This window comes from Phoenix dactylifera, chromosome 11 (assembly GCF_051530095.1).
Source record: "Phoenix dactylifera cultivar Ajwa chromosome 11, Ajwa_hap1_PhDact_Kaust_v1.1, whole genome shotgun sequence".
NCBI classification, from domain to species: Eukaryota; Viridiplantae; Streptophyta; class Magnoliopsida; order Arecales; family Arecaceae; genus Phoenix; species Phoenix dactylifera.
Window position 1 is genome coordinate 23,153,645 of NC_143200.1, and position 26,144 is coordinate 23,179,788.

General features: G+C 36.8%; 1 protein-coding gene across 2 annotated transcripts; it reads right to left on the minus strand.

Moving 5' to 3' along the window:
• On the minus strand, positions 1–25,075 carry LOC103706447 (dynamin-2A-like). Of its 2 annotated transcripts, none has more exons than XM_088707308.2 (22): positions 24,151–25,075; positions 23,849–23,913; positions 23,647–23,767; positions 23,336–23,443; positions 20,107–20,168; positions 19,689–19,806; positions 19,240–19,582; positions 18,574–18,721; positions 18,201–18,302; positions 17,978–18,097; positions 17,387–17,470; positions 17,130–17,257; positions 10,573–10,657; positions 10,272–10,410; positions 6,238–6,314; positions 6,012–6,068; positions 2,853–3,000; positions 2,590–2,753; positions 2,194–2,307; positions 2,046–2,113; positions 950–1,122; positions 1–501 (listed from the first exon to the last, which is right to left on the minus strand). In XM_088707308.2, the coding sequence occupies exons 2-22, from the start codon at positions 23,858–23,860 to the stop codon at positions 275–277; spliced, it is 2,598 nt and encodes an 865-aa protein (XP_088563434.1). In that variant the 5' UTR covers positions 23,861–23,913; positions 24,151–25,075; the 3' UTR covers positions 1–274. The 2 variants fall into 2 exon arrangements, with proteins under 2 accessions (XP_088563434.1, XP_008788765.1); XM_008790543.6 differs by having other exon boundaries at positions 23,863–23,913; positions 24,151–24,723.
• Positions 25,076–26,144: the final 1,069 nt, after the last annotated feature.

The following is a 26,144-nucleotide window of genomic DNA, read 5'->3' on the forward strand; positions in this document are numbered from 1 at the left end:
TAAAGAAAAATAAATGGCACCCAAATAAATTGAAAAAAAAAACAATACAACGAAAACTAGCATCCCAAAAGAAAAATTACAAAGCCATACATCGAAATCCCAAGATGCTGGGGAAAAAATAGGTACTCCTATACAAGGATCGGGATCCTCATGTTGGTGGGTACACATCATCGATCTATTTTTTTAAATTTTTTCCTCCTTTTGGAGCTCAACAGCCCAAAGGAAACGAGCATCCAACAAGAATACCAGAGGTATAAGATGCCAATCTGGTCGCCTAGTATTTGTACATTGATGAACTCCCCTGTGGTGGTGGGGGTGGCAACCGATTTGGTGTGCGACGGCTGCCAGAGTTTGCGTCGCCATTTTGTGCTGGGTCACTATAATGCCGGCTGTGACCATTGATGCTGTTGGACCTCGACTCACTGAACGACCCATTTGCTGCAGCATCGAATGCAGACCTCCATTCATCACCCGGGCGACTAGGGGTTCTTGGGCTGCTCTCTGCGAAATATTTCAGTCACAATCAATCAATGATTAGACAGCATGGTCCAAGGGAGTATATATAGACAAATAGCATGCCAAAACTGAATTGAGGTTCACATGACTCATTTCATATTTGGATTTAATCGTTTATATGGAACTATAATCCGCAATCAAATAGATCAGGTAAAAAGAAAAATGCTACTAGTTAGTTGTTGAACAACAATATACAAGTCAGAAGACTAGGTATATTTACATAATAATTATAAAAATCAAACACCATTTTCAAAGTCCTGAAGACACGGAGTCGCCCCAGATACAAAAATGCAATTTTTTTTCCTTTTCTTTTCTTTTCTTTTTTCCTTTTGTTTTTTGTTTTTTGCTAAGCAAACATCATATGGTCCAGGTAAGACGCAGTCCCCATGGGCTACACCAATGACAAATACGAAGAACTTTAAAATCAGCTTACCTGCTCCAGTGCCACCATCGGACCAGCTAGCAGCAGCTGCACGGTTGTCATGGATGCTAAGCTGGCGAGTAAGTTTAGAGAGGAGAGATGACTGCCTTTGGAACCGTTCTCGCTTACGTTTGACATTTTGGTCCTCTTGGAGAAGTTCTTCAATCCGTGCTGTACTTTGAGCACTGGCCATAGCAGATAAGGGAAAAGTTTTGATTAGAAAGCAATTACTCAGGCAACCTCTACTGAAATTACCAAATATATTTTGCCTTTAATCGGAACATACAGTAACAGCAAAGAACATCCATTAGGATGGATCCATATTCAGATGAACATCACAGGCAATTAAGTCCAAAAATGCAACGAGTATCATGACCAATGAAGACATCTTTGGATACTGTTCACTTAGGTATGGTCAACTGAGCCTCAAAAATCATTTCTGCTTTGTTAGATACTGCTTGATCTTTTTGTTACTCCACCACCAATGAAATCCAATTCTGATTACATTATAACCCTTACCCACTAAGAAATGATAAACCCTAACTGAGAAATAATAAGGAAGCTCAAACCATCAATGCTTGGAGTGAACTCTAACCATATGACATGCCCTGTAGCAATATGGGCACAGCTTTGCTGGATGGCACATCATGTGCACCTTCTATTAGCGCACACAGAGTGAACTTAGAAGTAGAGTTCAGTGGTTTGCATACTGGTCCATTTGTTAACTGCAAGCCACTAAAACCTGCAGCTAAAGTAAAACCATAAGACAAGGACTCACGTGAAAGCATGAAACTGCACGTACGCATGAACAAAGAGTGCAGAAACATAATGCTTGCATGAGAACATGTGGAAACTTGCATATATGCAATAATCTGAGTAACTATATCTACAGTTACATCCAGATATCTTATGTGACTATTGGTGGCTATACAACAACCCTGGGGCAACGGTACATCAACCAGACCAGTTGAATTAAAAGAACTTGTTAGATGGATTATGGGAACACAAACAGATTTGGTGTCAGAGTATCTCAAAACAGAACTTAAACAGACTAGATGTCATTCTTTTCAACATTCACATGCATGTTCAGACAAGACAAATAACCAACCTTACAGAGCTGTATAGCTGATTCAGCATTTCTTCCTTTGCTTTCTCCACTTGGCAAAGCACAACAGCCTGCTCAATCAAAAACTAATATAGGACCTTGAAAGACCCCAAAAACAATCAATTAGAGAACATGAAGTTATAATGCTTGCCTTTGGAACATTTGCTGCAAGACTGTTCAAAACAGCTTCCACATAACCACGAACTTCTTGAGACATCCATCTAAGTTCTTCTTCAGGATCAGCAGGTCTTCTGGACAAGGTGTCCTAAAAGAGCATACAAATAAGTTACACTGGACACCTTAAAACCTATTCAAATCACGTGATTGAATAGGTTTAAGCATACATGCAGAATAATGAGGAAACATCTAAGAGTAACAAATCGTTGATTGACATACGTTGACACTTCAATGTAACTATGATATCAATTAGAACCTATTGTGAATTTTGTTTGCCTTTAAGTATAAAATAGCTTAAAAATTTCCAATATTATAAGGTTTCCAGCAGCATAAGTTTCAAACAAACAAGTGGCATCAGGTCTGAACTTACTAGGGAACCGTCTGAGTGGCTTTGCCTAATGGATGGACCACCTTCAGAAGCAGGTGTACCTTTGGAAGAAGCTCTCTTAGAAGATTGAATAACATTTCTTATCTTATCCATCCATTCAATTTTTTCAGCCATACTCTCAGCCTTCAGCAAAACAGCACTGTGAGCTGCAAGATAAGCAGATAAACTTGACTATATCAAGAAAACAAGAGAAGTGGATTTCCTCCAGGAGAGTACATAAGTTTGGATATTAAATGAAAATCTACCTTTTAGAACAGTTTTATATGGAACCTTGCTAGTTATCTTGAACACAAGACGAGGGCCTTTTCCTGAATCTGGTCCATTCTCTTTTTTCAATTCCTTTTTACTTTTAGGGGGCTCATCCTCATCTGAAACCTCTTCAATATTACATTCCTGCAGAAGTCACAAGACTAAGCATAAAAGCCAAAACACTGCCAAAAATAGAACTAAGGTGTATGCCATAACATGATTGTAGCAAAGTAGGCTAGTAAGACGGTAACTTTGAATACTTCTCCACAATATGCCTCATTTGCATATAATGTGTTCTTGGCAACAGATTATGATATTCAGTATCACCAAGAAGCAGTCCCTTTCTATACATTTTAATCAGAGAGATTTCTTCTTCATTTCAAATGAAACTAATAATTAATTGCTCTATGTTCCATCAGTATCTTTGACATCTTCTGCAGAATTTAAAGCTACAATAAGTTTATGAGCATTCGCTGCAATTTAATAATTATTATGGCTTCTTGTTCCAGTTTGATCACTGATATGAATTTTCAAGGCTTGACATCGGAACAAGCAGCTGGAAACAATATTGCAAGAGTCTATTATTACAATATTCCTTCATGGTATTTTAGGCCTTTCCCTCCTCTATTCCGATCCTTCAACCATTCCCCTAGTATAACCTCGTCTAAGAATTCTCTGGACACTCCTATAGCATCTCAGTTGACTCTTCACCACTCTGTTGGACCACACATTCACCTCAGCAATTAAATACATATTCTCTGCACTGGACCTTGCTTGATAATCAGACTTCTGAACTATTCATATATTGACACAATGCGAAGTTTGATAAAATATAAAATGCAGTCATGCTATGATGTTATTGCAAGCAACAAAAATATCACGCAAACTGTTTGTCATGATCTATATCAACTAAAATATCTTAAAACCAAATAAAAGAAAATTCAATAGCATGAGACAGTTTATGCCCATCCATGGTTACAGAGTTTCCAAGTTAATTAAACCTTAGATTGCATGTGTTTTCTAAAATTTCAATCTCAATAAACGATGTTGAATGGTCTATCTCAATGGTCTATGCATTGTGGCTAGACAATATATTATGTTCAAGAAATATTTTATAATGTTATTGCAGACAACCCCCAGATACCATATGGACTTTCCTAAGCCCTGCAACCACTTCTAAGCCCTAGCCCAAACTAGATCCTAAAGTACTTATTTAAACACAATAAGGGAATTATTTAGAATTTTACCACAAATTAGAGATCTTATAAAATATTTACACAAAACAGATCATTAATGTTACTCAAATACATTTAACCCACATACACCCCAAACTTCCAAACTATTTTCATACTCATTTTTTGCACTAAACTATATCCCTTGGATTAGTTATGTGCAACATAAGTTTGTTTGAGCGGAATAACTATTCCTTGTTTATGCCTATTCGTTTACGCCTATTTGCTAAGGCTGTTTGGCAGGCATAAGGCTTATGTCAAGCCTTCTTTGTTCCTGAAGCAAAGGCTGCCTTAATGATCTAAAGCATAAAACAGATTAAAAGTAAATAGCTCTAACATATATACCGACAAAGCTATCTAGTGTACAAAGTAGGAATATCATGTTGTATCATTTTATATCTCCCCAAACAAATAAGGATACCTGACATCATAATAGACATCCAAGTTGGTGGAAGCACCACCACAGCAGTACAAATTCTTCTTTTAAATTTTTTCAGCTTTTCGTTCCATTTCTTCATCTTTGTCCATGTCGTTCCTTCATTTCAATGGTGCAAGGGTTTCCTAGCGATTAGAAACCATTGACTATGGAACATTTCAGGTAACAGAATACTTGCAGGACAGGTCTCTCAAGTGTCCACTATAAAAGGTATAACTAGTAAATATTTTGAAAATGGATGCCATCAAGGGATACAAAACCTAATTACTACTTGAAATTAACTCTGCATTATCTATTGAACAACAAAGATATAAGCACATGAGCAAAGGATGACCTTAGCAGGGATAAGGAGGTTATTCTCCCAAGACATGGACTATTAGTCTATTATAACACTATACCCATTCAACACTTACAGCTCAAGTTACATTTTCTGATAGCTCTATTAAGGCCTTTCTCCCATGATCAACCCAGAAGTTTTGGAATACTGCCTATAGAACATTGGCTCATCACTTGCCAATCTCTTCCATAGATGTGATTGCCTTACTCAGAGAGTTCTGTCATCTTCTTTAGCCAAACACCAAAATCATGACTGAAACCTTAAATAATCTCCACAAGCAGGGCCAACTGCCATGGAGGATTAATCGATTCATAACTTGATGCCATAAGATAAAATGGATCTTAGTAGCAGTTCGTCGAAAGTATTTCTCAGATCACCTAGCATTGGCATCTTATCCGCTTCTATCCTTAATCTTTTTTTGCACATGTCAAAACCATAGACCAATTCTCCAACATTCCTCCTTAATGGGTGCAACGTTTTCTCCAATTTATGCATTCTTCTACTTAACCCATTTTGTTTTACCATGTTCATATCTCAAGATTCTCATCGCGGACACATGTATCTTGTATATTTATTGCTTCTTTATTGCCTAGCTTCATACAGCACCATGTCTCATTTGCATTTTATAAAATTTCCCTTAGAGGCATGCTCCAATCACCAAACACCCTAGAAACAGCACCAATTCAACTTTATCAACCCAACTCCCTTGTCATTGTACCTTTCTTTCTTGTGCATAGCAAGCAAACAAAATCGGCCATCCATTTCAACCGAAGCCTCATTTTCATATCCAGTTCCAACAAATCTACATGACATGTACTACAGATTTAATTCTATACATTATTATTTTGTTTTATCTGCCACAAAAAGGTTATACATATACAAACACATACATACATATAAATTATCCATCTACGTATACATATACACATACAAACATATATATACACACCCATATGAAGTGTGTATGCGTCAGAGAAAAGGATGCCAGTTTAATGCACAAATGCTAATATTGCATTGATGAAATTAAGTTCTGGCATGCTAGTAAAACTAAAGTGGCTCCTAAGAAACATGCAGAAGCAAAAAGCAAGAAGCCAAAAACAATTTTAAGGCTAAGCTTCATGTGAAATAAATAACAACAAAAAAGCCATACCTCTAAAGTGATGACACCACGAAAATGTCTCTCCTCTTGTTTCTTGGTGTACCCAAGCTGAATCAAGAATTATAGTTAAGACCAATCCCATCATAACACACACAGAGAGAGAGAGAGAGAGGGGAGAATAGGGGAGATAGGAGCTTGTCATCAAAGGTAAGATAGATGCTATATATGTTGTGTGTCCTTATAGTCTTTATATAGGTAGAAACAACATTTTACTAACCTTTCCACTTTTCTCATTTAGAACAAACCATCGTTTGCTCCAGCCATTTGTTTTTGCACTTTTTTTCAACAAGAAACCTGGAAGCAAATGAAGAAGCAACAACTATATTTATTCTTACGTCAATACAACTGTGCAGGCAATAAAAGCCACATCTGGTCACAATAAATGGTCCCAGACTTCATGGGCTAGCCCAGAATAAACTACCCTTAACCAGCATTAACCAGGAGCGAAGTTATTTCACCTTTCTGGCAGCACAACTTTATCATTGATTCTCCAGGTTAGATGGGAAAAATGGGTTTTTGACTTTTGGTAATATAATATAGTACATATATTACCCACGATACCATAAAAAAGCACAAAGTAATAATAGTTTTCATACATGTATACATACATTTAAAATAATTACAAATACTCCCTGATTATGCCAGTATTAACTAAAGACATTTTATATCCACATTTGGCTAAGATAAATGTAGATAATACTCATGTTCGGTCAATTTAATCCATATTTATATTGAACTAAAATAGGCCTTGCCAGTAAGTAATTCATATGCAAGTCCAGGTAGAGAGACAAATTTTAGCATCCAATAAATACCCGCATCTGCATTTATATCCACCAAATAAAACTGGAATACTGGATAAGATACAGAGAGTCAAGTCCGATACTCATGAGACCATTTATTGGCATAATGCACAATGGACCCTTGGAGCAGCATCATCATGCTTGTAATAGCTTTTGATGTCTTGCTCATGTCCATCTCACGTGATTTGTGTTATACATGCTTATCAGAATGGGTTCAAGGACCCAGGATCATCAGACCCCAATGCGCTTCCGATATTTATTCCCTGTCTGATATGTTTTCAGCCCTAGCTTTTATCTGAACAATTAGAACACGTTGTTATCTTAATTACTTCTTAAAAATCAGGTAAAGTTGATATTTAGCAAATCTAGCAGTTAAATCAATTTCATACAGGAGAGACCTGCTAATGTGCTTAGATCTCCCTCTCTTTAATGAGGTACCACTCCTTATCCTTACTCTTCTAAACATTGTTTATCCACTTACTGCCACCCTTTTATTTGCTAGAGAACTCCAAGGCTATATTTCTAACCTTCTTTTGTTCAATACTCATGTTGTTTAGCATTTAATCTTCCCTTAATTTTATCCCTTTATACTCAAACCTAGAATTTATCCCTTATATTCTACATCATAGTTTGAAACAGGCCAATCATGTCCATCAAAAAAAAAAAAAGCTAATCATAAATTGTTTGCTGACTTTTCTTAGCCTGCTGACTTTTCTTAGCCTGCAATCCTTCCAACAGTTCCTACTAATCCATGTAAATACATTTACTTAAAATGCAAACTGCATCAACTGGTAAGAGCATTCATACAAAAAAGGGGAAAAAAACATATTTGAAAGGGCATTAATGTAACTTGCAAATTTATAGGGGTACACATGCAAAATTGAAAGCCTTGAGAATGCAAATGAACTTTAAAGCAAGTTACGTTTGAAACTTTGTTTTCTATTCCCATAATATTATGCTCAAGTGCGATGATGGTGTTCCCAGTTACACAGATTACCATATCCTATCACCAGCTTCCAGTTGTTTTTTACTATCATGAATTACGACTCTTCCATCCGGTGAATTTTATTGGGTTTCGGTAGTTAAAATTACAGATCAAAATTGCAATTGTAATCTTGAATGGTAATCGGCTACAAAAGGTTCAGGTTGGATCAGGGTATACTTGACCCAGACCTAACCTGGTTTCATCTTCAAGTCTTGATTTTGGAGCTAGACCCAATCAAATGGTTGATCAGGCTGGGTCGGGTCAAGACCATGAAATAGATTTCAGACCCAACAGATCATTCAGGTTGGGTCATGGTCAAGTATGAAAAGTATTCATCGGATTTGGGTCGGGATCGTGCCGATCAAGTCTACATAGGGAAGGAATTGGGTCCAAGCCAGGTCGGCTTCTAATCAAGCCTAAGGCTAGGCCTTTAAGGTCGGGCTTAGGCCTAAAAATAGGGCCTCAATAAATTTTGAACAAGGCTCGAGCCATTGCTTGGCCCAAATCTGCCATGTTACTGAAGTCAAGCTTGACTTTTGGCTCGAAGGCCGAGCCAAGAATCGGCCTGATCCTCGCCTAATTTCATTATTCGAATCAAGATTTTTTGAACCGGTACTGGAGGGGGTACCAGCTGGCGACCGATTCAACATATTACGAGCCCTTACCGTGTTGTTCCTGGCGTACCAACACAGAGAGCTGGAGAGGGAGGGGAAGAGGGAGAAAAGGAGAGAGGAAGAGAGAGGGAGGAAGGGGAAGGGCGAGGAAAACCGTAACCCTGAGAGAGAGAGAGGGAGGGGGAGAGAGAAAGGGAGGATGTAGAGGGAGAGGAGAGAGCGACTTACTGGAACATGGGCAATAGGGGTGGACAATCGTGAGCAGCCTAAGGGAAGGGGGTCGAAATGTGCGATTCAGGCCGCAAGTGGTTTAATAGATGGGGGATATGTTTAAGGAGCGAATCGACCCCGTTGTGTTTTAAAACCTGAACCATGCCAAAACCTCATTAGTTTGGTTCGGTATGTCCCAAACCGGCCAATTCACCACAATTTGACAAACCATGATTAGAATCTTCTGCCATGAGTCTTTCAGGTTAGGCCGAGCATTCTGGGCCAAATGATTTTGGGTCAATTGGGCAAATTTGGCTCAGGCCCAGCCTTTGAACCTAAACGAGCTTATTAGGGTTGGGCCTAATTGGATTTCGAGCTAGAATTTGGAAAGAAATTTCGAGCTTAAGCTAGCTCGAAGCTCAAAGAAATTTCTAGGTCAAGCTTCCGCAAGCATGTAGCTCAGCCTAGCCCAATTCTAGCCCCAGTTCTACAATTTAGGTCAAAAGTTTAGCTATTATTTTATAGCTAAAATATAATAGTTAATGATTAAATATAAAATCATAACTTTTTTAAATAAAACTAAAAAGCAAACTTGAACGTGAATTTCATTCAAAAAACTTTTAAATTTGAACCAAGAAAGTGATCATTCTTAAGGTAGAAGTTTAAACACACAAAAGACGGTCCAGTGCACAAGGCTCGCACCATTACAAGGTCTAAGAAAGGTAAGATATATGTAGGCTTACCTCACATGCAGAGAGATAGTTTCTATGTTTCAAACCCGTGACGTTCAGGTTATGATGGAGCATGGTGCATCATACGGATCCTTACTAGTGCATATAAGGCGTACGTACTGTACCAATACCAAACTAGTACATAATACAAGGGCGTACCAAGTATCAATATGCCAAATTGACCTTTCTACAAGGTATACCGACACTATACCAAGATGGTATCCATACAGGGAATAGTATTGAGATTGCGAACTTTGCAATAGAGAAACCATAGCATTACGTCAAAGCTCACCAACTACATGTTTACACACTATAATTTTAACAACTAAATATTCATATGCTAAAGAATATTACAAATCAAGATCTCAATATACTTGAGAATTTATAAATAAGAATCTACCAAAATAAACAAGAAATGCCTAAATATAATTATGTAAAAGCATGTGAGGGGATGGGGTTATTAAGTTGAATAAAGAGGAATCAGTTTAAATAAGGTTAATTCAATAAACTAAGAAAACATTTAAGGTGAAGGAGAAGGGGTTTTATATAATTCAGGTTTCCGGATCAGGCTGGATTTGGTACGGGTTGATCAGGCCAAGAAATACAGAATCCAGACTCGACCCATTTGCCAAATAGGATCCACTTTTTAACCCAACTAATCCATGGATCTCCAAAAACAGATTGGGTTAAGTTTAATAAGGTCAGATCATAGGTCAACACAACCCATTTGCAGCCCTAACGATGAACCATGAAAGTTCTGACTCTTATCAGATTGTGTCTTGTATTGAATATCTAGTACTTGTGTATTTGACAGCACGTGGTCTGATATGAGGTCAAAGCAAGATAATCATGAGATGTATGAATCAACATCAGTTGAACTAAGCAAAACATTCAGGAGCTGGTGTACATACCTGCTGTAATTTCTCCACTAGGCCCAGCAACCTGCAAATTCGATCCCTCTTTTGCATCCTTATCAGCTTGACCAGACTTCTCTTTCATCGATTTCAAACTACCTCCAGTTTGTTGTGATCCCGTTTGAGGGCTTGTTGCCTAGAAACCATAGATAAATATCAATAATGGAGAAAAAGAACACAAATAACTATAACATTAGCAACATAAGCGAATATATCATCAATTGTTTCTTCAACTAATAAAAAACATACAAGCACTCAAAGTACACGTGCATGATAGAATAATGAAAAGTAAACTCACTCTGTTTAGGATGGCTTGTTCAGCCTCTTGCCCCTTCTTAGATGATCGGTTTTTCAGCTCTTCCTCACGGCGCTGCCTATCCATTCTGGTGTGAAGATTACAAATGATTAACTGCTTGTATAAGAAAATGAAAGATGTCCCACACTCTTGCAATTGATATCAATCTGTTTCCTGTTATTTTGAATTAGCCTTTTGATCTTTCCATGATCAAAATCAAAAATTATAAAATGGTCATGGTTACTCATATTTATTATCATTTTCCTTAAATAAATATTTTTATTTATAAGTAGAAGATGGGCAATAAAGCCTGACACTGTTCGACCAAAATTATCCATGGTTACCACTTCTTATAAACATCAGAACATCAAAACAGGCAGCAGAGGAAGTTCATACTGGACAAGTGGAAGTCAATGTTGTTACTTATAAATGTCCATATAAGTGAAAAGAAAAACAGAGCGAACCAAAAATCCTACTAAAGAATGCTAATGATAAGAGATAATAAAGACAGCAAAGATATGTTTACTGAACAGAGTGATTATATGAATATAAAGACAACAAAGATAAATTTTCAATAAATAAATAATTTGTACTCTTGGCCATCTTTTTTTTAAGTAAAACTTGCATAGCAAACACCTAAACATCAGGTTGAATCAATCTAATTAAATTACAGATGATGAAACATCTCAAATGCATGCAATTATTAGCACAACAACAAACAAATAAGACCATATCAATTACTTTAAGCCACAAACTACCATCATATTAATGGAAGTGGTGAATTAAGTATTCTCGTGTTCATGTTGAACTGTCCAACTTCAAAGGAATAGAAAGCCACATTTTTGCCCCCATACAGAGGAAAAAGGCAAACACTAAAATCATTTTTAAGCTAAGCCGCATCTTCAGTCCATTGAAATATAATTAATCATGCATGCGACGTATGCAAATGTTATGAATTTACTAAATAACGAAAATGTATCCACAATTATCAAAAAAGTATCATTTACTCATGTATTTTCTATATAAAAATTTATTATTTAGCATACCTTTTAAATGAGCTGATGCTCAATTTTAGAGTGTCAGCATCAGAGGAATTCAGGTCAAGTCTGTTTTTCTTTTCCTAGCTATGTTAGTGAGAGACTCAGATGTAACACAAAAATATTTAGAAGGCATTAAGTCTCTGTGGACAGCTTTCATGGCTCAAGGTTGAACGATAAGAGCCAATATGATTCTAATATAACTATGCCACCTTTGCGGAAGATTTTATCAAATCTTTACTTGTGATAATGTCTGAAATCTTGCCGTATCCCCCCACCCACCCACACACACACACACACACACACCCCATATCGTTCACATATTGATGCAGTGCCACACACCACCTGTATATACTGACAGTTTGCCAAACCCAATCATACCAACATGCCAAATTTGGTTGATATAGCATGCAATATAGCAAGGTTTGATCGAGATTTCAAATCTTGATTCACTAATCAATTGAACTAGCATAAAACTCGCGCAATACACGTGATGCAGTTTTTTCTCCTTCTAATAGAAATGCAATATTGTTATGTAGCATATTATAATGAAAAAAGATTTACTAGCTTATTTTTGTCGCACATAAGTAATGAACTTTCATGATGGCCGAACATAAACTTTTATCATTAGTACCAACGTCATTGATACCGACATCCATATGGCGAGTGAAGAACTCTGCACAAGTTCGGCCTCTGTGTAGAAACTCCCATTATTAACGGCCTCGCACGAAGCATGGGGTATGGTTCTCTCTTTTCCAACTATTTTTAAAAACAATATAACAATGTAACAAATTATAATAAATAAAAAGCTTCAATAGCCAAATTTTTGTTACACATTAAGCAATGAACTGTAATGATGCCTAAGCACATTAATACCTGCATTATTAATGTCTCTTACATATTAAGCAATGAATTTTGTTTAGAGCTAGCACATTAATACCGACTTTCACATGATGAATGGAGAACTTTGCATAAGCTGAGCGGCCGAGCAAAAATACCCATCATTAATTCCGGCATAATTGACATTAGCATTCACATGGCAAATGAAAAACTCTACACAAGCTCGGCCTTCCTACAAAAACTTCTGTCGTTAATACTGGCATTGTTCATATCAAAACGGCGCGATGAGCGAGGTACGATTTTTCCTTTTTTCCAGCTATTCTTGAAATGTAATATAAGTATATAACAACATAATAAATTATAATGAATAGAAGACTTCAATAGCTAAAATCTTATTGCATATTAAGTAGTGAACTTAAATGATGGCTAAGTAACTTAATACATGCATCATTAATATCCGTTGCAGGTTAAGCAATGAACTTTAATGATGATCAGTACACTAAATACATAAATACTGGCATTATTGATATAATTAAGCAATGAACTTTAATGATAACCAGCATATTAATATCAACATCATTAATATGATGTCCACGTGGTGAATAGAGAGCTCTACAAGCTAAGACTCCATTATATATATAACATGCACTAGCATATATCCCACGCGATGCATGGGGCACTAGCATGTTCATGAAATGCAACATATCAATTTAACAAATTATATTAAATAAAAGGCTTCAATAATCAAAATCCTATTGCACATTAATGAACTCTAATGATGGCCAAGCAAAAATTCTTGTCATTGATATTAATGTCCATACCGTGAGAGAAGAACTCTGCATATGCAATCTCTATGGAGAAACTCTCGTCACAAAAACCAGTATCATGAATATTGTCCCCATGTGATGCACAGGTTACGATTTTCTCCTTTTTCGAATTATTCTTAAGATGCAATATAATAATGTAATAAGCTTAAATAGCCATATTTCTATTGTACATTAAGCAAAGAATTTAATGATGGCCGAACAGAAACTTGTCATTAATGCTGGCATCCACATGGCAAAAAGAAAACTTTGCACAAAAGACTCCATGCAGAAACTCATCATTAATGCTGACATCAGTAATATTAGCCCCACAAGATGCACAAGGTATGGTTATTTCTCCTTTTTCAATTATTCTTAAAATGCAATATGATAATTTAACAAGTTATAATAAATACAAGGCTTCAATAGTCAAATTTCTATTGGATATTAAGCAACGAGCTTTAATGATTGCCAAGCATATTAATACCAAAAATATTAATATCTATTGCACAATAAATATACTAAAATATAATAAATAGAAAGTTTCTATGACCATTTTTTTGTTGCACATAAGCAATCAACCTTAATGATGACTTAGTAAAAACTCTCGTTATTAATACCGGCATCTACATAGTGAATAGAGAACTTTGCACAACCTGAGCTTTTGTTAAAAAACTCTCATTACTAATACCAATGTCACCAATATCGACCTCATGCGATGTGCATGGTATGGTTTTTTCTCCTCTTTCCAATTGTTCTTAAAAAACTATATAACAATATAGCAAATTATAAAAGTTAGAAGGTTTCAATCAAGGTTTTAAGTTATGCCAGGACAAGAGGCGCCCCGATCATCCCATTCTGCTCTTGTGAGAAAACAGGACCAGAATGAGGTCGGAACTACAAAACCCATCCATGCAGGGAAAGAAGAAGAAAAAAGGAAGGAAAGGAAGGAAAGATGAAGAAAATGAAAAAGTGAAAGGAAAGAAGAAGAAAAAGGAAAGAAAAAAGTGAAGGGAGAAGAAAAAAAAGAAAGAACGGAAAGAAGGAAGAAGGGAAAGAGGAAGAAGATAAAGGAAAGAAAGAAAGAAGCAAAGGAAGGGATAAGGGAGCGTAAGAAGAGGAAAAAAGGAAGGAAGGAAGGTAAGGAAAGAGGAAGGAAAGAAGAAAGAAGAAAAGAAAGAAAGAAGGAAAAGAAAAAAAAAGGAAAGGAAAGAAGAAGGGGGGGAGAAACGGAGGGTACCTATGGGATTCTCAATTGGGGCTGTCGGCGGGACGGGGTGGGATAATAGGGCATCCGGTTTCATGGAGAAATTAGGACGCCCCCATCCCACAGGATTAAAACCTTAGTTTCAATAGCCAAATTTTTATTGCATATTAAACAATAAACTTTAATGAGGGCTAAGCAGAAACTCCCATCAAACATCTAAACTGATATAGTAATATTAGTTTAGATAAGTATAATACTTATCTATTTTAGTTAGATAAGCATCAACTATACTTATATGAATTATACAAGCATAATTTGTATGCATATAATTGATACTAATAGTAACATACTCCATTATCTATCATTTATACTCAATTATCATTACAAAAACAGATAATATAATACTCACATATAACAGAGATTTATTAATAAGTCACCATTATAGGCCTATCTTCCTCTTGTATCAGCTATAAGAGCAAATAACAACAGTTATTTGCTACAACATATATTATTTTATTAATTTGATATTCAAAAATATTATTATTATGACTATTCTAATAGTAATCGATAATGATAAAAAAATGACTGTGGTATTTTTTAATCACCTTTCACTTGATATTTAAAAAATATTATTTCTCGAACTATACAATTTCTTATAGAGAAAAATTGATGCAAAAAATTGAACTTCAAAAACAATATTTAATTAAAAAAATGATGCAAATGAAAATAATGGATGTTAGTGACATCAAAACTAACTCTTATAACACTAAATAATGTGTATATGGGATTCATTTATCAAAAATAAGAAATTTATTTATCAAGAGGGAAGGTATAAAGATTTCCTAAACTTATTAAGAGCAAGAAATTTTTGATGAATATGATTATTTCTCATGAAGAGTAGAGAGTTTGATGAATGACTACATTCATACATTTAATAAACTATCCAAAATAAACTGTCCAAAATAAACAAACATATTAAATAAGAGCCCTATTTATTATCCAAAATAAAGAACTATATTAATGATATTATTAATATAGTCAAATAAAAATGCATCAAATAAGAGCCCTACTTATTATCCAAAATAAATTATTGTATTAACAACATTGCTACTATGGGCATGTCCATGGGCGAATGGAGAGCTCTTCACAAGTTGAGCCTCCATTTTAGTGATATATATAATATACTAGGAGCCAGTTGTAGTATCATAACTCCAAGTGTCATTACTAGCTTTACTAAATCATTTTTCTCGCAACTTCCATTATGTTACCTTGGATCATTCCCTCCTTCTGCGCCCTATGAAAAATATTCAAAAACCACCGCTAACACGGGCTTCATTAAGTCTTCACCAAACATGCCGTTCATCTCAACTATTCTCTACCATTTTCTCCTATATTAGTGCCGCTCTCTTAAGGCTCATATAAACTGCTCATTCCTAACTTTATCCTTCCTAGAGAAAAGAACTTGGAAGGCATGGTTCTTTTATTATGACCTGACAGCAGGGCCCTATTGCATGCAATTGGAGGCACTCCCTCCTCGAACCACCATAACTTATCTATTAATAAGTAACTACTTTGCTCAAGTGCCAAGTAGTTTAATAAGCACCAATAGACACTTTACTGCATCACCTATTACTATGAGGTACTATCAATAGCACAACATGTGGCAAATACCAACTACATGGGTAAGCCCATGAAGGCATGCTTACATTGTTCTTGTTGAGTCTTACAATATCTAACTAACACCATATAATACAGTATGATGCCAAGAAATGCATCATTAAATGCTAACGGCATGAATAACATGATGGGAACTTCTTTAACCAAAATTAACCACAATAACACCTACAACCCCAACCTAACCCAAATGAACCCTAAAGACACTCAATCTCCAGTTGCTGTTTTAAATACATACATACTACTTTCCCAACCCAAGCATTGCCCTACAAATTTTATTTGGAGAACTATCTCAGTACTTTGTCAAGTAAATATATCATATCTTATTTAGATTGCCAAATGCTTAGCCAAATATTTCTGGAAGCAAGGTTTGAGGAATCAGTACCGGGCACTGCACCAGTTCTCCAACGAGACGACTCGGTACGGCTCGTGCCGAGCCTGTACCGACGAGCGAGGGCACGATACGTGGGAGAGAGGAAAAGAGAGAGAGAGAGAAGGGGGAGAGAGGGAGGGAGGCAAACACCGGCGGAGGGCGGCTTCCCTCGGCCCCCTGCGGCCCTCCGCCGGCGTCCGCCATCTCTCTCTTTCCCTCCCTCCCCCGCTCGCTCTCTTTCCTTCTTCTTCTCTGGCTCCGGCAATGGGTCTCGTTTCCATTGCCGGAACTATACCGGTGAGCCATCAATACAGCTCGAGTCGGCCAGAGCCACCCGATTCGGGACGGTTCCGCCGACCTTGCCTAAAAGCAATTTTAAAGCATTTCGCGACCTGCCTGTACTATTATACATCAAATTGTACCCAAGAGAAATGTTGAAGATACCTCATTCAAGCTAAAGCTACAAATGCTTAAACATAACGAGGAAAAATATAGGATAACTACACCTAGCAACCAAAATCTTAATCTAGAGGATAACAAAAACATGTAACTTGATATCAACATGCAAATGCAGTTTACCAAAAAATAAGAACAAATTTATTATTATCAAGCCAAATTAGACAAACCTCCTCTGCACTAAGCGGATAAAGTGTTGAGGAGGAACAAAAGCACGTTCCATATCAACTAATGCAACCACCATTTTTTTGGCCTCGTTTTTGAAACCATCTAAAGCAGCTGACGCAATCGCAATAACCTTATGGAAAAATGAAATAAAATATCATCTTTTGAATTTTACAATGAAAAATCATAATGATAACCAAATCAACTGATTGACCTGTGCAGTGCACAATTTGAATCAAACTAAATAAGACATCAAGGCTACCTCACGCTTAAATGGAGGGTATCTTCCAAGCCCTGGTGTAGCATTTGCAGCAGCAGAAATTATATCTATCAATACACGGTGTACCTTATGAAACAAGGAAAAAGGAAAAAAAACATTAAATGCAGTGGTAATTTGTTAAGACTTAAGACTAATCAAGCAAGGGGCATGTTTACATCAAGATAGTTTCTATGCAAATGACAATTGAGAACTCTGGGTTATTTCTTGATGGAAAATTGAAGCCATATAAAATAAAATAATTCAAAGATGGAGGAACATTTGATAATAATGAAACAATTTTAGCCTCTCACAACAGGAGAAAAAAGGCACCGTAAAAAAGGCTAAAGATTTTAGAAGGAAAAGCATGTTCTTACAATAAAAGGATAAAGTTGCTAAGCCTTTTGAGGCTTTACTAGCGAGAACATATGCCAAGACAACCATCATATAATTGGATTATGAGGGGAGAACAGATATACATGATAAAACAGAAAAATTCAAGATCTCGCAATAGCTGCTTAGAGGATATACAAAAAGCAAAACTTGTATTCTGAACAACAAGCTAGAATAGCCTTTCAAAACAATTTATCAGTTTACCTCATCTACACAGAGGCGTGATGGTTCTTTTGCAAGTTCCAGGACTCCTTTAATCAAAGATCGTAAACCTTTCTCAGGAGATATTAGATATGGTTGATAACCATCAGCTTCCAACACAATCTAGAACCCAGGACAGACATTAATTTATAAAAGTAAAGAAATTAAATAAAATATTAGAGAAGTTATTTATGGTAGATTAGGATAAACATAAAGGTAATGTTACCCTTTTGACATTGTTGATGTCAAAATGTCTGTCCAATGGAAGCTGCTTGATCCTGTTAGGAAAATTCCCTTCAAAACTTGCAACAACTTTCCAACCTGTTCCCTGTAGATGAAAGATGCAGTTTGAGAGAACTACTTTATATGATCATACTTCTTGTTGCTAGAAACTGAGGAAGTATGTATCCAGTTCTTAACATTCTCAGTCAAGGTACATAGAAAATTGTTCATTGTGTCCAACGACAATATATAAAATCTTAAATAAAACTGTTCATTGTGTCTGAATACAGTGGATAATCCTAAAACATCATGCAACATCTCTCTTTCTTAGTTTGCTGAAAAAAACAAAATGAAAGGCAATACGTAAAGCTACTAACCTCACCACTCATAATATGCTGGAGAAACTTATCTTCGAATTCTCGGCAAAGCTCCAAAGCAAGTGCCCTGGTTCCTTCAGCACTATCTACCATCTGTTCGCCAAGTCTTACTAATTCATCTTGAACTATCTGAGACTTACCCTGTAGCCTGCCAAAGTTTATGATAACATAAGGGGGTTAATTCAAATTAGTTAATATATATATAAATATATATATATATATAATTCAGCAATAAGTTATGTATAAGCATCAACTGATTGGCGTATACTTAAGAGCTTAAAAAGAGATTCTTGGTCTTATTAGTAATTTTATCAATTAACTTCCTAAAAGCTAGCATAAATAATCATTTTTCAATGAGATGAAAAAGAAACTACCCAGAGGCATCATTATTGGAACTGCATGAAACATACATTATAAAACTAAATAGCCACATTGAGACACAAACCCCCAACAATTGGATACATGAGAACAGAAATACTCAATAATTTCATTTGTGTAACTAGATATAGGCATCTTTATTTGAACTGCATGAAGCATCCATTATAAAACTAGATAGCCACATTGAGACATAACCCCAAAATTAGATACAAATTTTAAAAAAAGGCTGAACAATTTCAGTTCTGCAACTAGATAGCAAGCAAGGAAGCATCAGAAAGGAATTTCTACCCAGAGAGTAGATTTGGGAGCCTGACTTTCATCCGCTTGCGTATCTGTTTGGCGAGTGTATCTACTAAAGCTACTCTGCCAAGCTTGCTTTGGGGAGCTCCAGTCAGTATAGATCTAAGGCTTTCACTCTCAGCACGCCATGCAGTTTCAAGAGAGCTTTCAGAGCCAACTGATCCAGCTTGCGCTGAAGCAATAGATACAGATTGTCCAATCAGAGCAACCCATGGAATATCAGATGTTTTTGGTGGACCTTGATTTAGTAGAAGGGCTTGAACAGCCGCAAGATTCTTCTGGTCTCCAGCAGCTTGATCAATTTTACTAATGACACCAATTGTTCTGGTCCCTAAAAGTAACACAGAAAAGAACAGCCATATAAATGCACAGGGAAATGAAAATAGAAGTGCAGGACAGCCAAGATCAACATAAAGATCACAGGTCATAGTTCCAACCATCTGCATCAAATTCCTTAGCTAGCCTAAGAGATCGAGATGAAGAAATTTCAGGTGCCTGGGCAGCTGGCACAATAACTAGCAGTATTGCATCATTACGTGCAGCATAGTCACTGACCTGGAACAAGAAAATTCACCCCATCACCCAACGCATAAGACCAAAGAAAAACAATAATAAGCCATTGCAGTAAGCTTGTTTAATTTTTAAAATGATTTTTCAGGCAAAAAATTCCAGTAAGCATGTCAAGCAATTTCAAAACCATAGTCCTATTGATCAATGCACATTCACATTAAGCATCTATTTTATTTTTTTCATTTTTATCTTTCATGCATCAGCTGACGCTATAATAGTAAATAGACATCCATCAGATCCACTTGATTATTAAAAAAGATGAAAGGGATATATATAGCAACATACAACTGACTCATCCATGGCCCGCTGGTCTAATCCAGGTAGATCAATCAATTTCAAAGGAGGAGCTGGGGAAAAAAGAAAAACAAGTTATTTAGAATAATCACCAAAAAGCAGGTGGTGCAATATGAAAAACTGCACATACAGAAAAAACACAATCTACCAAAAAATGTTATCATAAACACATGCATGTGTTGAAGCCAACATGATAAATACAAAATAAGTTGATAGAAGACATGCATAAGCAGGTGGTCAGGTTTTATCACGTCAGAAGTAGGCTTCTCTTAATCACGTACCTGTTTTTCTCTAATTACAGAATTGTCAAATGTGCAATATTAAACATATAACAAACTGTATTAATTCTTTTAGTACAATATATTTTAATGTGAGAAAACAGAAAAGACCAGAAATCAATTCTCTTCGAATGATTCTAATGTAATAAACAGATAGATATTGCTGGAAGTGTTTATTAACCTGAGTTGGTCGAAGCACATTCCAAGCTTCTGTGAGTTATATTCTAAAGAAGACCATAGTTTCAGAGAACACCAAATAATCAAGAATGAGCAGTTTTGGCCTTAGGAACCACAATAAGAAATGAATTTCAATACGCAGCAGAAATATCTGAACAGTCCAACTTTTAACAACGAATGGCATAAGAAAGACTTATAGCTCAAACCATAAACCAGTAGAACTAAAAGTGAATGATCACAGCCATGACTCTAGTTAACAGTCATAAGAAAAAGCAAACTACAAAACTTCAAGCTTTTTTCTACTCAATAAAGTCCACAATTATATTATATTATATTATATTATATTATATTATATATATATATATGCTCAGACCAGGTCGATGTAAACCCAAGTCTGAACCAGATTCCAGATTCATAGCAGCTAACAGTAACCCGATATTCGGCACCTCAATTCCAGGAGCGGAGCTGAAGGCTGCTTGGGCCAATGTTAGTTACGCTCGACGCACTCTAAGACCTAACTTCATCCTGGTTGAGGGCAACTCTGCTATGGTAATTGGTTGGATCCAAAGACGTGCTAGAGAGGGGGTACTCACCCCCCGCTTCAGGACATTTGGAGCTTGGCGAGGAGTACCTTTTTTTGCAGCAATGCACATCTACCGAGAGGCAAACAAGCTGCGAATTGGGTGGCCTCTTTCGTGGCTGACCACTCTGATGGTGCACTCTGGACTGACATGATGCTTGCTCCGAGGGTCTTTCAGGATATGTTACGTTTTGATTTTTTTTTGGATGTATTCACACTAGAATAGTGTGAAATGTCCGTCTTAGCCAAAAAAAAAAAATAAGTCCACAATTACCTTTGGACAGATACACACACATATGCACATGCATATATCACCATTTTACTCCATCATAGAGGGCAATTTGTCTTCACTCTTTCTAGTGCTCTCCACTCATCTTTAAAAACATTAAGCAACAATCAAGACCAGTCTCCACTTAAGGCAAAGTTTGAGTATTCATCAACTATTTCAAATGCATTCACTTTTGAACTTTCTATCTAGCAGGTCTATGTTGTCCATTCGGCTTCAATAAAAACCTTGATTCTTGCAACAAAGTCCTGCATATAATATTTTGTCATTGAGTCCTCTCCTCAATCAACGGGACTTCACAATGTTACTTCAATTGTCAGAAGCTTAAACATGATAAATCATCATTGATGAACCAGATAAGGCCAAATGGTAGCAGTCAGAACATGCTCAGAAGTCAGAACCATAATATAGACAATGAAACCTGACATCAAGTGATTGTAGATGGTCCATATGAAAATAAGGACCTTCGGTAGGGCAGTCATCCTGTCCTATGTAGCAAGCTTACCTTTTCCTCACCCTTGATTTGCCTCTTCTATTCAACTCCATCATGTGTCATCCCCTTAATTTCGGGCAAGCAAGTTAAATCTTTCTCAATTCAGATAGTGATGCCACTTCTATATTCTCACCATGAATGTTATATTAAAATCATTAAAATTTCTAACCCAAATTAACTCCCTTTCAAGCTTGAGAGTCAGATTCAAACATGTTCTGTGGACCTATGAAAACTTAAATACAAGTATCCACGATCAAAAGGACTCCTTTTGAAAATTGACTAGTTTTAATCCAGCATTTCAGAAATAAGTGACCTTTATCCATCTACTCAAAAAAACAACACTCACTGTCATGTGGTTTGAAACTAGTACACCCTTAATTAGAAATCCATATGTTAAGTCCAAACCAGCACTTTCTCGTCTTTTAAATCCGAACCTGCATGACTTCTTGATGTTCAGAAATTTGTAGGGTAAGATTTTACAATTCTTAATCCGAAAATTAGTTTGACAGTAAAATTTGAGATATTAATTTATCAACAGTTTAAAGTTTAAACCCCGGTGAAGTTCTAGTTGAATAGTAGACCCCTTCCAAAGTTTCAAAAGCTCATTTTGTTTCTTAAACTAATAATAAAAATCTAATTTCAGCCCTTCTTGGCACTCAGATTGGATTATATTCGTCAAACTTCAAAGTTATCAAGAAGGCTGCTACTTTCAAAACCTCCATTTAGAGCTTATCAAAACATTTTTCGATCAAGCGATATGATGCAAGCCCTAAACATCTTGATCAAGAGATTCAACATGTCTTTATTGAGATGACCAACCTTTCCTCATGTTGGTTCATAACTTGCTCATATTGTTGAAGCATGTCATGTCATTTGGTGTTCCTACATGCTACTACCATTGTAGTAGGATCGATCACCTTGATAGCAGCCTGATGATCAGATTTTGGATCAAATATGCAGGCATTGAAAAATTGATTTTGCAATCAGATTGTCAGGACAGAGTTATAACTTGAAAGGCAAGAGAATTCGATATCAGAGGCAAGCATGTATATGATGTAAAAACAAACTCTGATTCCTAAATTAGAGAATACCTTGAATAACATCAGGGGGACAAAGACCATTGGGAATATGCAGCAAAGAACATATAGAAAATGAGATAATAATCTGAAAATCTTCATTTTCACATAGCCCAATCATGATTAGCATAAATATCGTCTTCATAGTTGTAACATTATATAGCTGTTTTCATCAGCAAATTTGGTTTTTTATTCCTAAAATCTATAACTGAGAACGGCCTACCAAAGAACTTTTGCCATGTGAGAAAATTTTAGATTGGCTTAAACCCATAACGCATTGGAAAGAAATTTTTAGAAAGAAACACGATGAAAAGGAGATTAATGACAAACCTGTACTAGTACGTAGCTTCAAATATATTTCATCTCCACGGCTCTTTCCAGAGCTATGGATCCCTGTTCCCTTGCTCAACCTATCTTGTAAAGAATGTCTAAGGGCACCTAAACATTAAAAAAACCACACAAAACATCATACTAGGGAAATATAAGCAGCTTATTGTAATAAATTCTAGGTCTTGTAAATGGTACGGCAGAGATAAAATGAACCATAAGATTCCCACTTATAATAATCACAGTTCAAAAAGAAAAGACCCAGCAGCAAAAAAATGGTTAACGGCATGTTACATGGAGTTAAGAGATCTCACTTGCAGAAACCTGCTGGGATTTGCTGTCTATTTGCAAGATTATTGACCTGCTGTTCAGTGAGCCGTCCCTCTGCAAATCAATGCAGATGGGCGCTCGAGTGGCACCATTTTCTCCCGTGGGCTGCACCAAATAAGGAAGTTGACTACTGGACCGGATCAAAAATTGACATGAAATTTAACAAAATATTTGGAAACCAAGTACCAGATTTAGCATACCAGGACCGGGTGTCCGATCAAACTGTTCAAGACTGCCGATTTTCCTGCACCCTGGAGAGCACCACGTGTATTCAAAAAAACAAATCAGAGAAAAACAATGCCTTTATGACAATTCTAGCATTCCAGGTACCGGGAAAAAGCTTGACGGACGAGAGAGACAAAATCTTGAAATTTAGAACCCAATTGCTCATTATCCCTCTCCAAGATCAGCCAAAGCATTCAAAGAAGGCAAACACCACACCAAAGAGCGAAAAGAAGACATGATTAGGCGAAAAGAACCAGACTTACCACATTGCCGAGGGCTACGACGTTGAGGAAGGTCGAGTTCCTCTTGGAAGAGGGTTCATCCGGGTCCTCATCAGCGAGAAGAGATGCACCCTGCATCATGGCCTCGGAGAGCTGCATCAGCTCCTCCATCGCCTCCATGGCACCTCAAGAAAAAGAGATCTGGATCCTTGACAAAGAAACCGTCACCCGCGCCAGCCAAGAACCGCCCAGATGCCGCTCCGGAGCCCGATCGGAGGGAAGGGATCCGGATCTGGGATTCCCAGGAGAAAAAGACAGCGAGAGGAAAGCAGACGAGGGCGGATCCAGGGATCTATCGAGGAAAAGAGGGAAGAACTAGGGATGGGAGATGGGATCGAGACGAAGGGAAGGGAGAAGCCAAAGAACGAGAGATAGAGGAGAGAGAGAAAGGGGGGATCCCGTCACCGCCCTTGCGGTCGCCTGGGTCCTGCTGCTCCCCGAGAGCTAGAATAGAACAGAGGGCGTGGACAGGAGAGGGAAGGGCAACGAGAAATGAGTAAATAAGCGGAAGAAAAGTAAAGGAAGAATAGATCGCCCGGAACGTTGCGTTGTCCCCGCTAAGAAGACTTGGTAGCTAATTAATCGAGCCGAGCGTTTCACGGAGTTCTGAAATTTGGTGCGCTGGCGCCTTCTGTATGGTGGGGAAGGGATTGGGGGAAGCGGCTGGGGACCGAGGAGTGGTAAGAACTAAAAACTTCGAAAAATTCGAGTTAAACTAGAATTAGATCTATCCTAGCGGTGTTACTTCCCGAAAGATCATGGATCAGACTTCAGAGTTGTTAGTGGGACCGGGCTTGGCCTGCCCACTTGGTCTGCACCCAATGAGCTCATATATTGGTCAACCTGCATATGGGTGGATACTTTAGGTCCATAAGTGGAAAAGATTGAGCACATCATTATCCTAGTCGGCTTGCCTAGTCCTCATGAAATTTAAATATAAGAGAGGAGACATCCATGGTTGGCAATGCAGATGAAAATTTTAATCATTGCTGCCCATCTTTTTCAAAAGAGGAATGGTGGGTTTTAAATTGGGACATCCATCTATGTCAAGGATAAAAAAAAAAATGTTTGTTGTTGCAAGAGAAATGCTACGCTAGTAGATAGCCATGGCAAATTATACCAAAAAATGGAGTTAGCATGTTAGAAATTTCATTCCATAGTGGGTCCTGCCATCTACGTGCGTGAACATTTAATACCGGCCATAATAACCTGCAAGCCAACCTTATCTTTTGAATGTTTGATTAAATGCCAGAGTCATTCTCCATTTATAGCATCTAGCATTATATGATTTTATAAAAAAATATTTATTGGGAACTAAATTGCACTATAAGTTACATGAGTTTGGCTATAATTATCCTTGTATTTTATACCGAGTTATATATAATGGCTACATGGTATAAGTTAACAAATACGAATCAATAAGCATGGCTACATGGTATTTAGTTGGATGTTGTCATACTAATTTTTCTTCTTATCTATGCATGGTTCAAAGGACATGCCATATTTGATAAGATTACATCTAACCACCCCTTATTTCTTCATGCTTCTTCTGTCTCGGAAAATTAAACATGTATAATTAAAAAATCATCATTTGTAGCAAGACCTATGGGTGAAGTTTTTAGGTTCTGCATCGTAATATCGAATGTTAATAACTAGCCTTCTTTTTTGGAGTGGTTGATTATAAACCCAATAAAACTTGATATTTTGATTGAATGTTTTAAAGTGAAGGTCAGCCTGAAATTAAATCGTTATCTCTATCTATAACTATACTCCCTTTTTCTATAACAAAATTTGAATATTTGAATGAATATTATGACATGTTTAAATAACGAGAAAAACAAATTTTATACATGCTTCTTTGATATATGCATTATTTTTACTAAATACGAAGAGAAGAGTATTTACATTGCAATGAAGAATTAGTTACGTATCATAGTGTCCATGTTATGGTTCAAAAGAAGTGCCATGTTTGATAA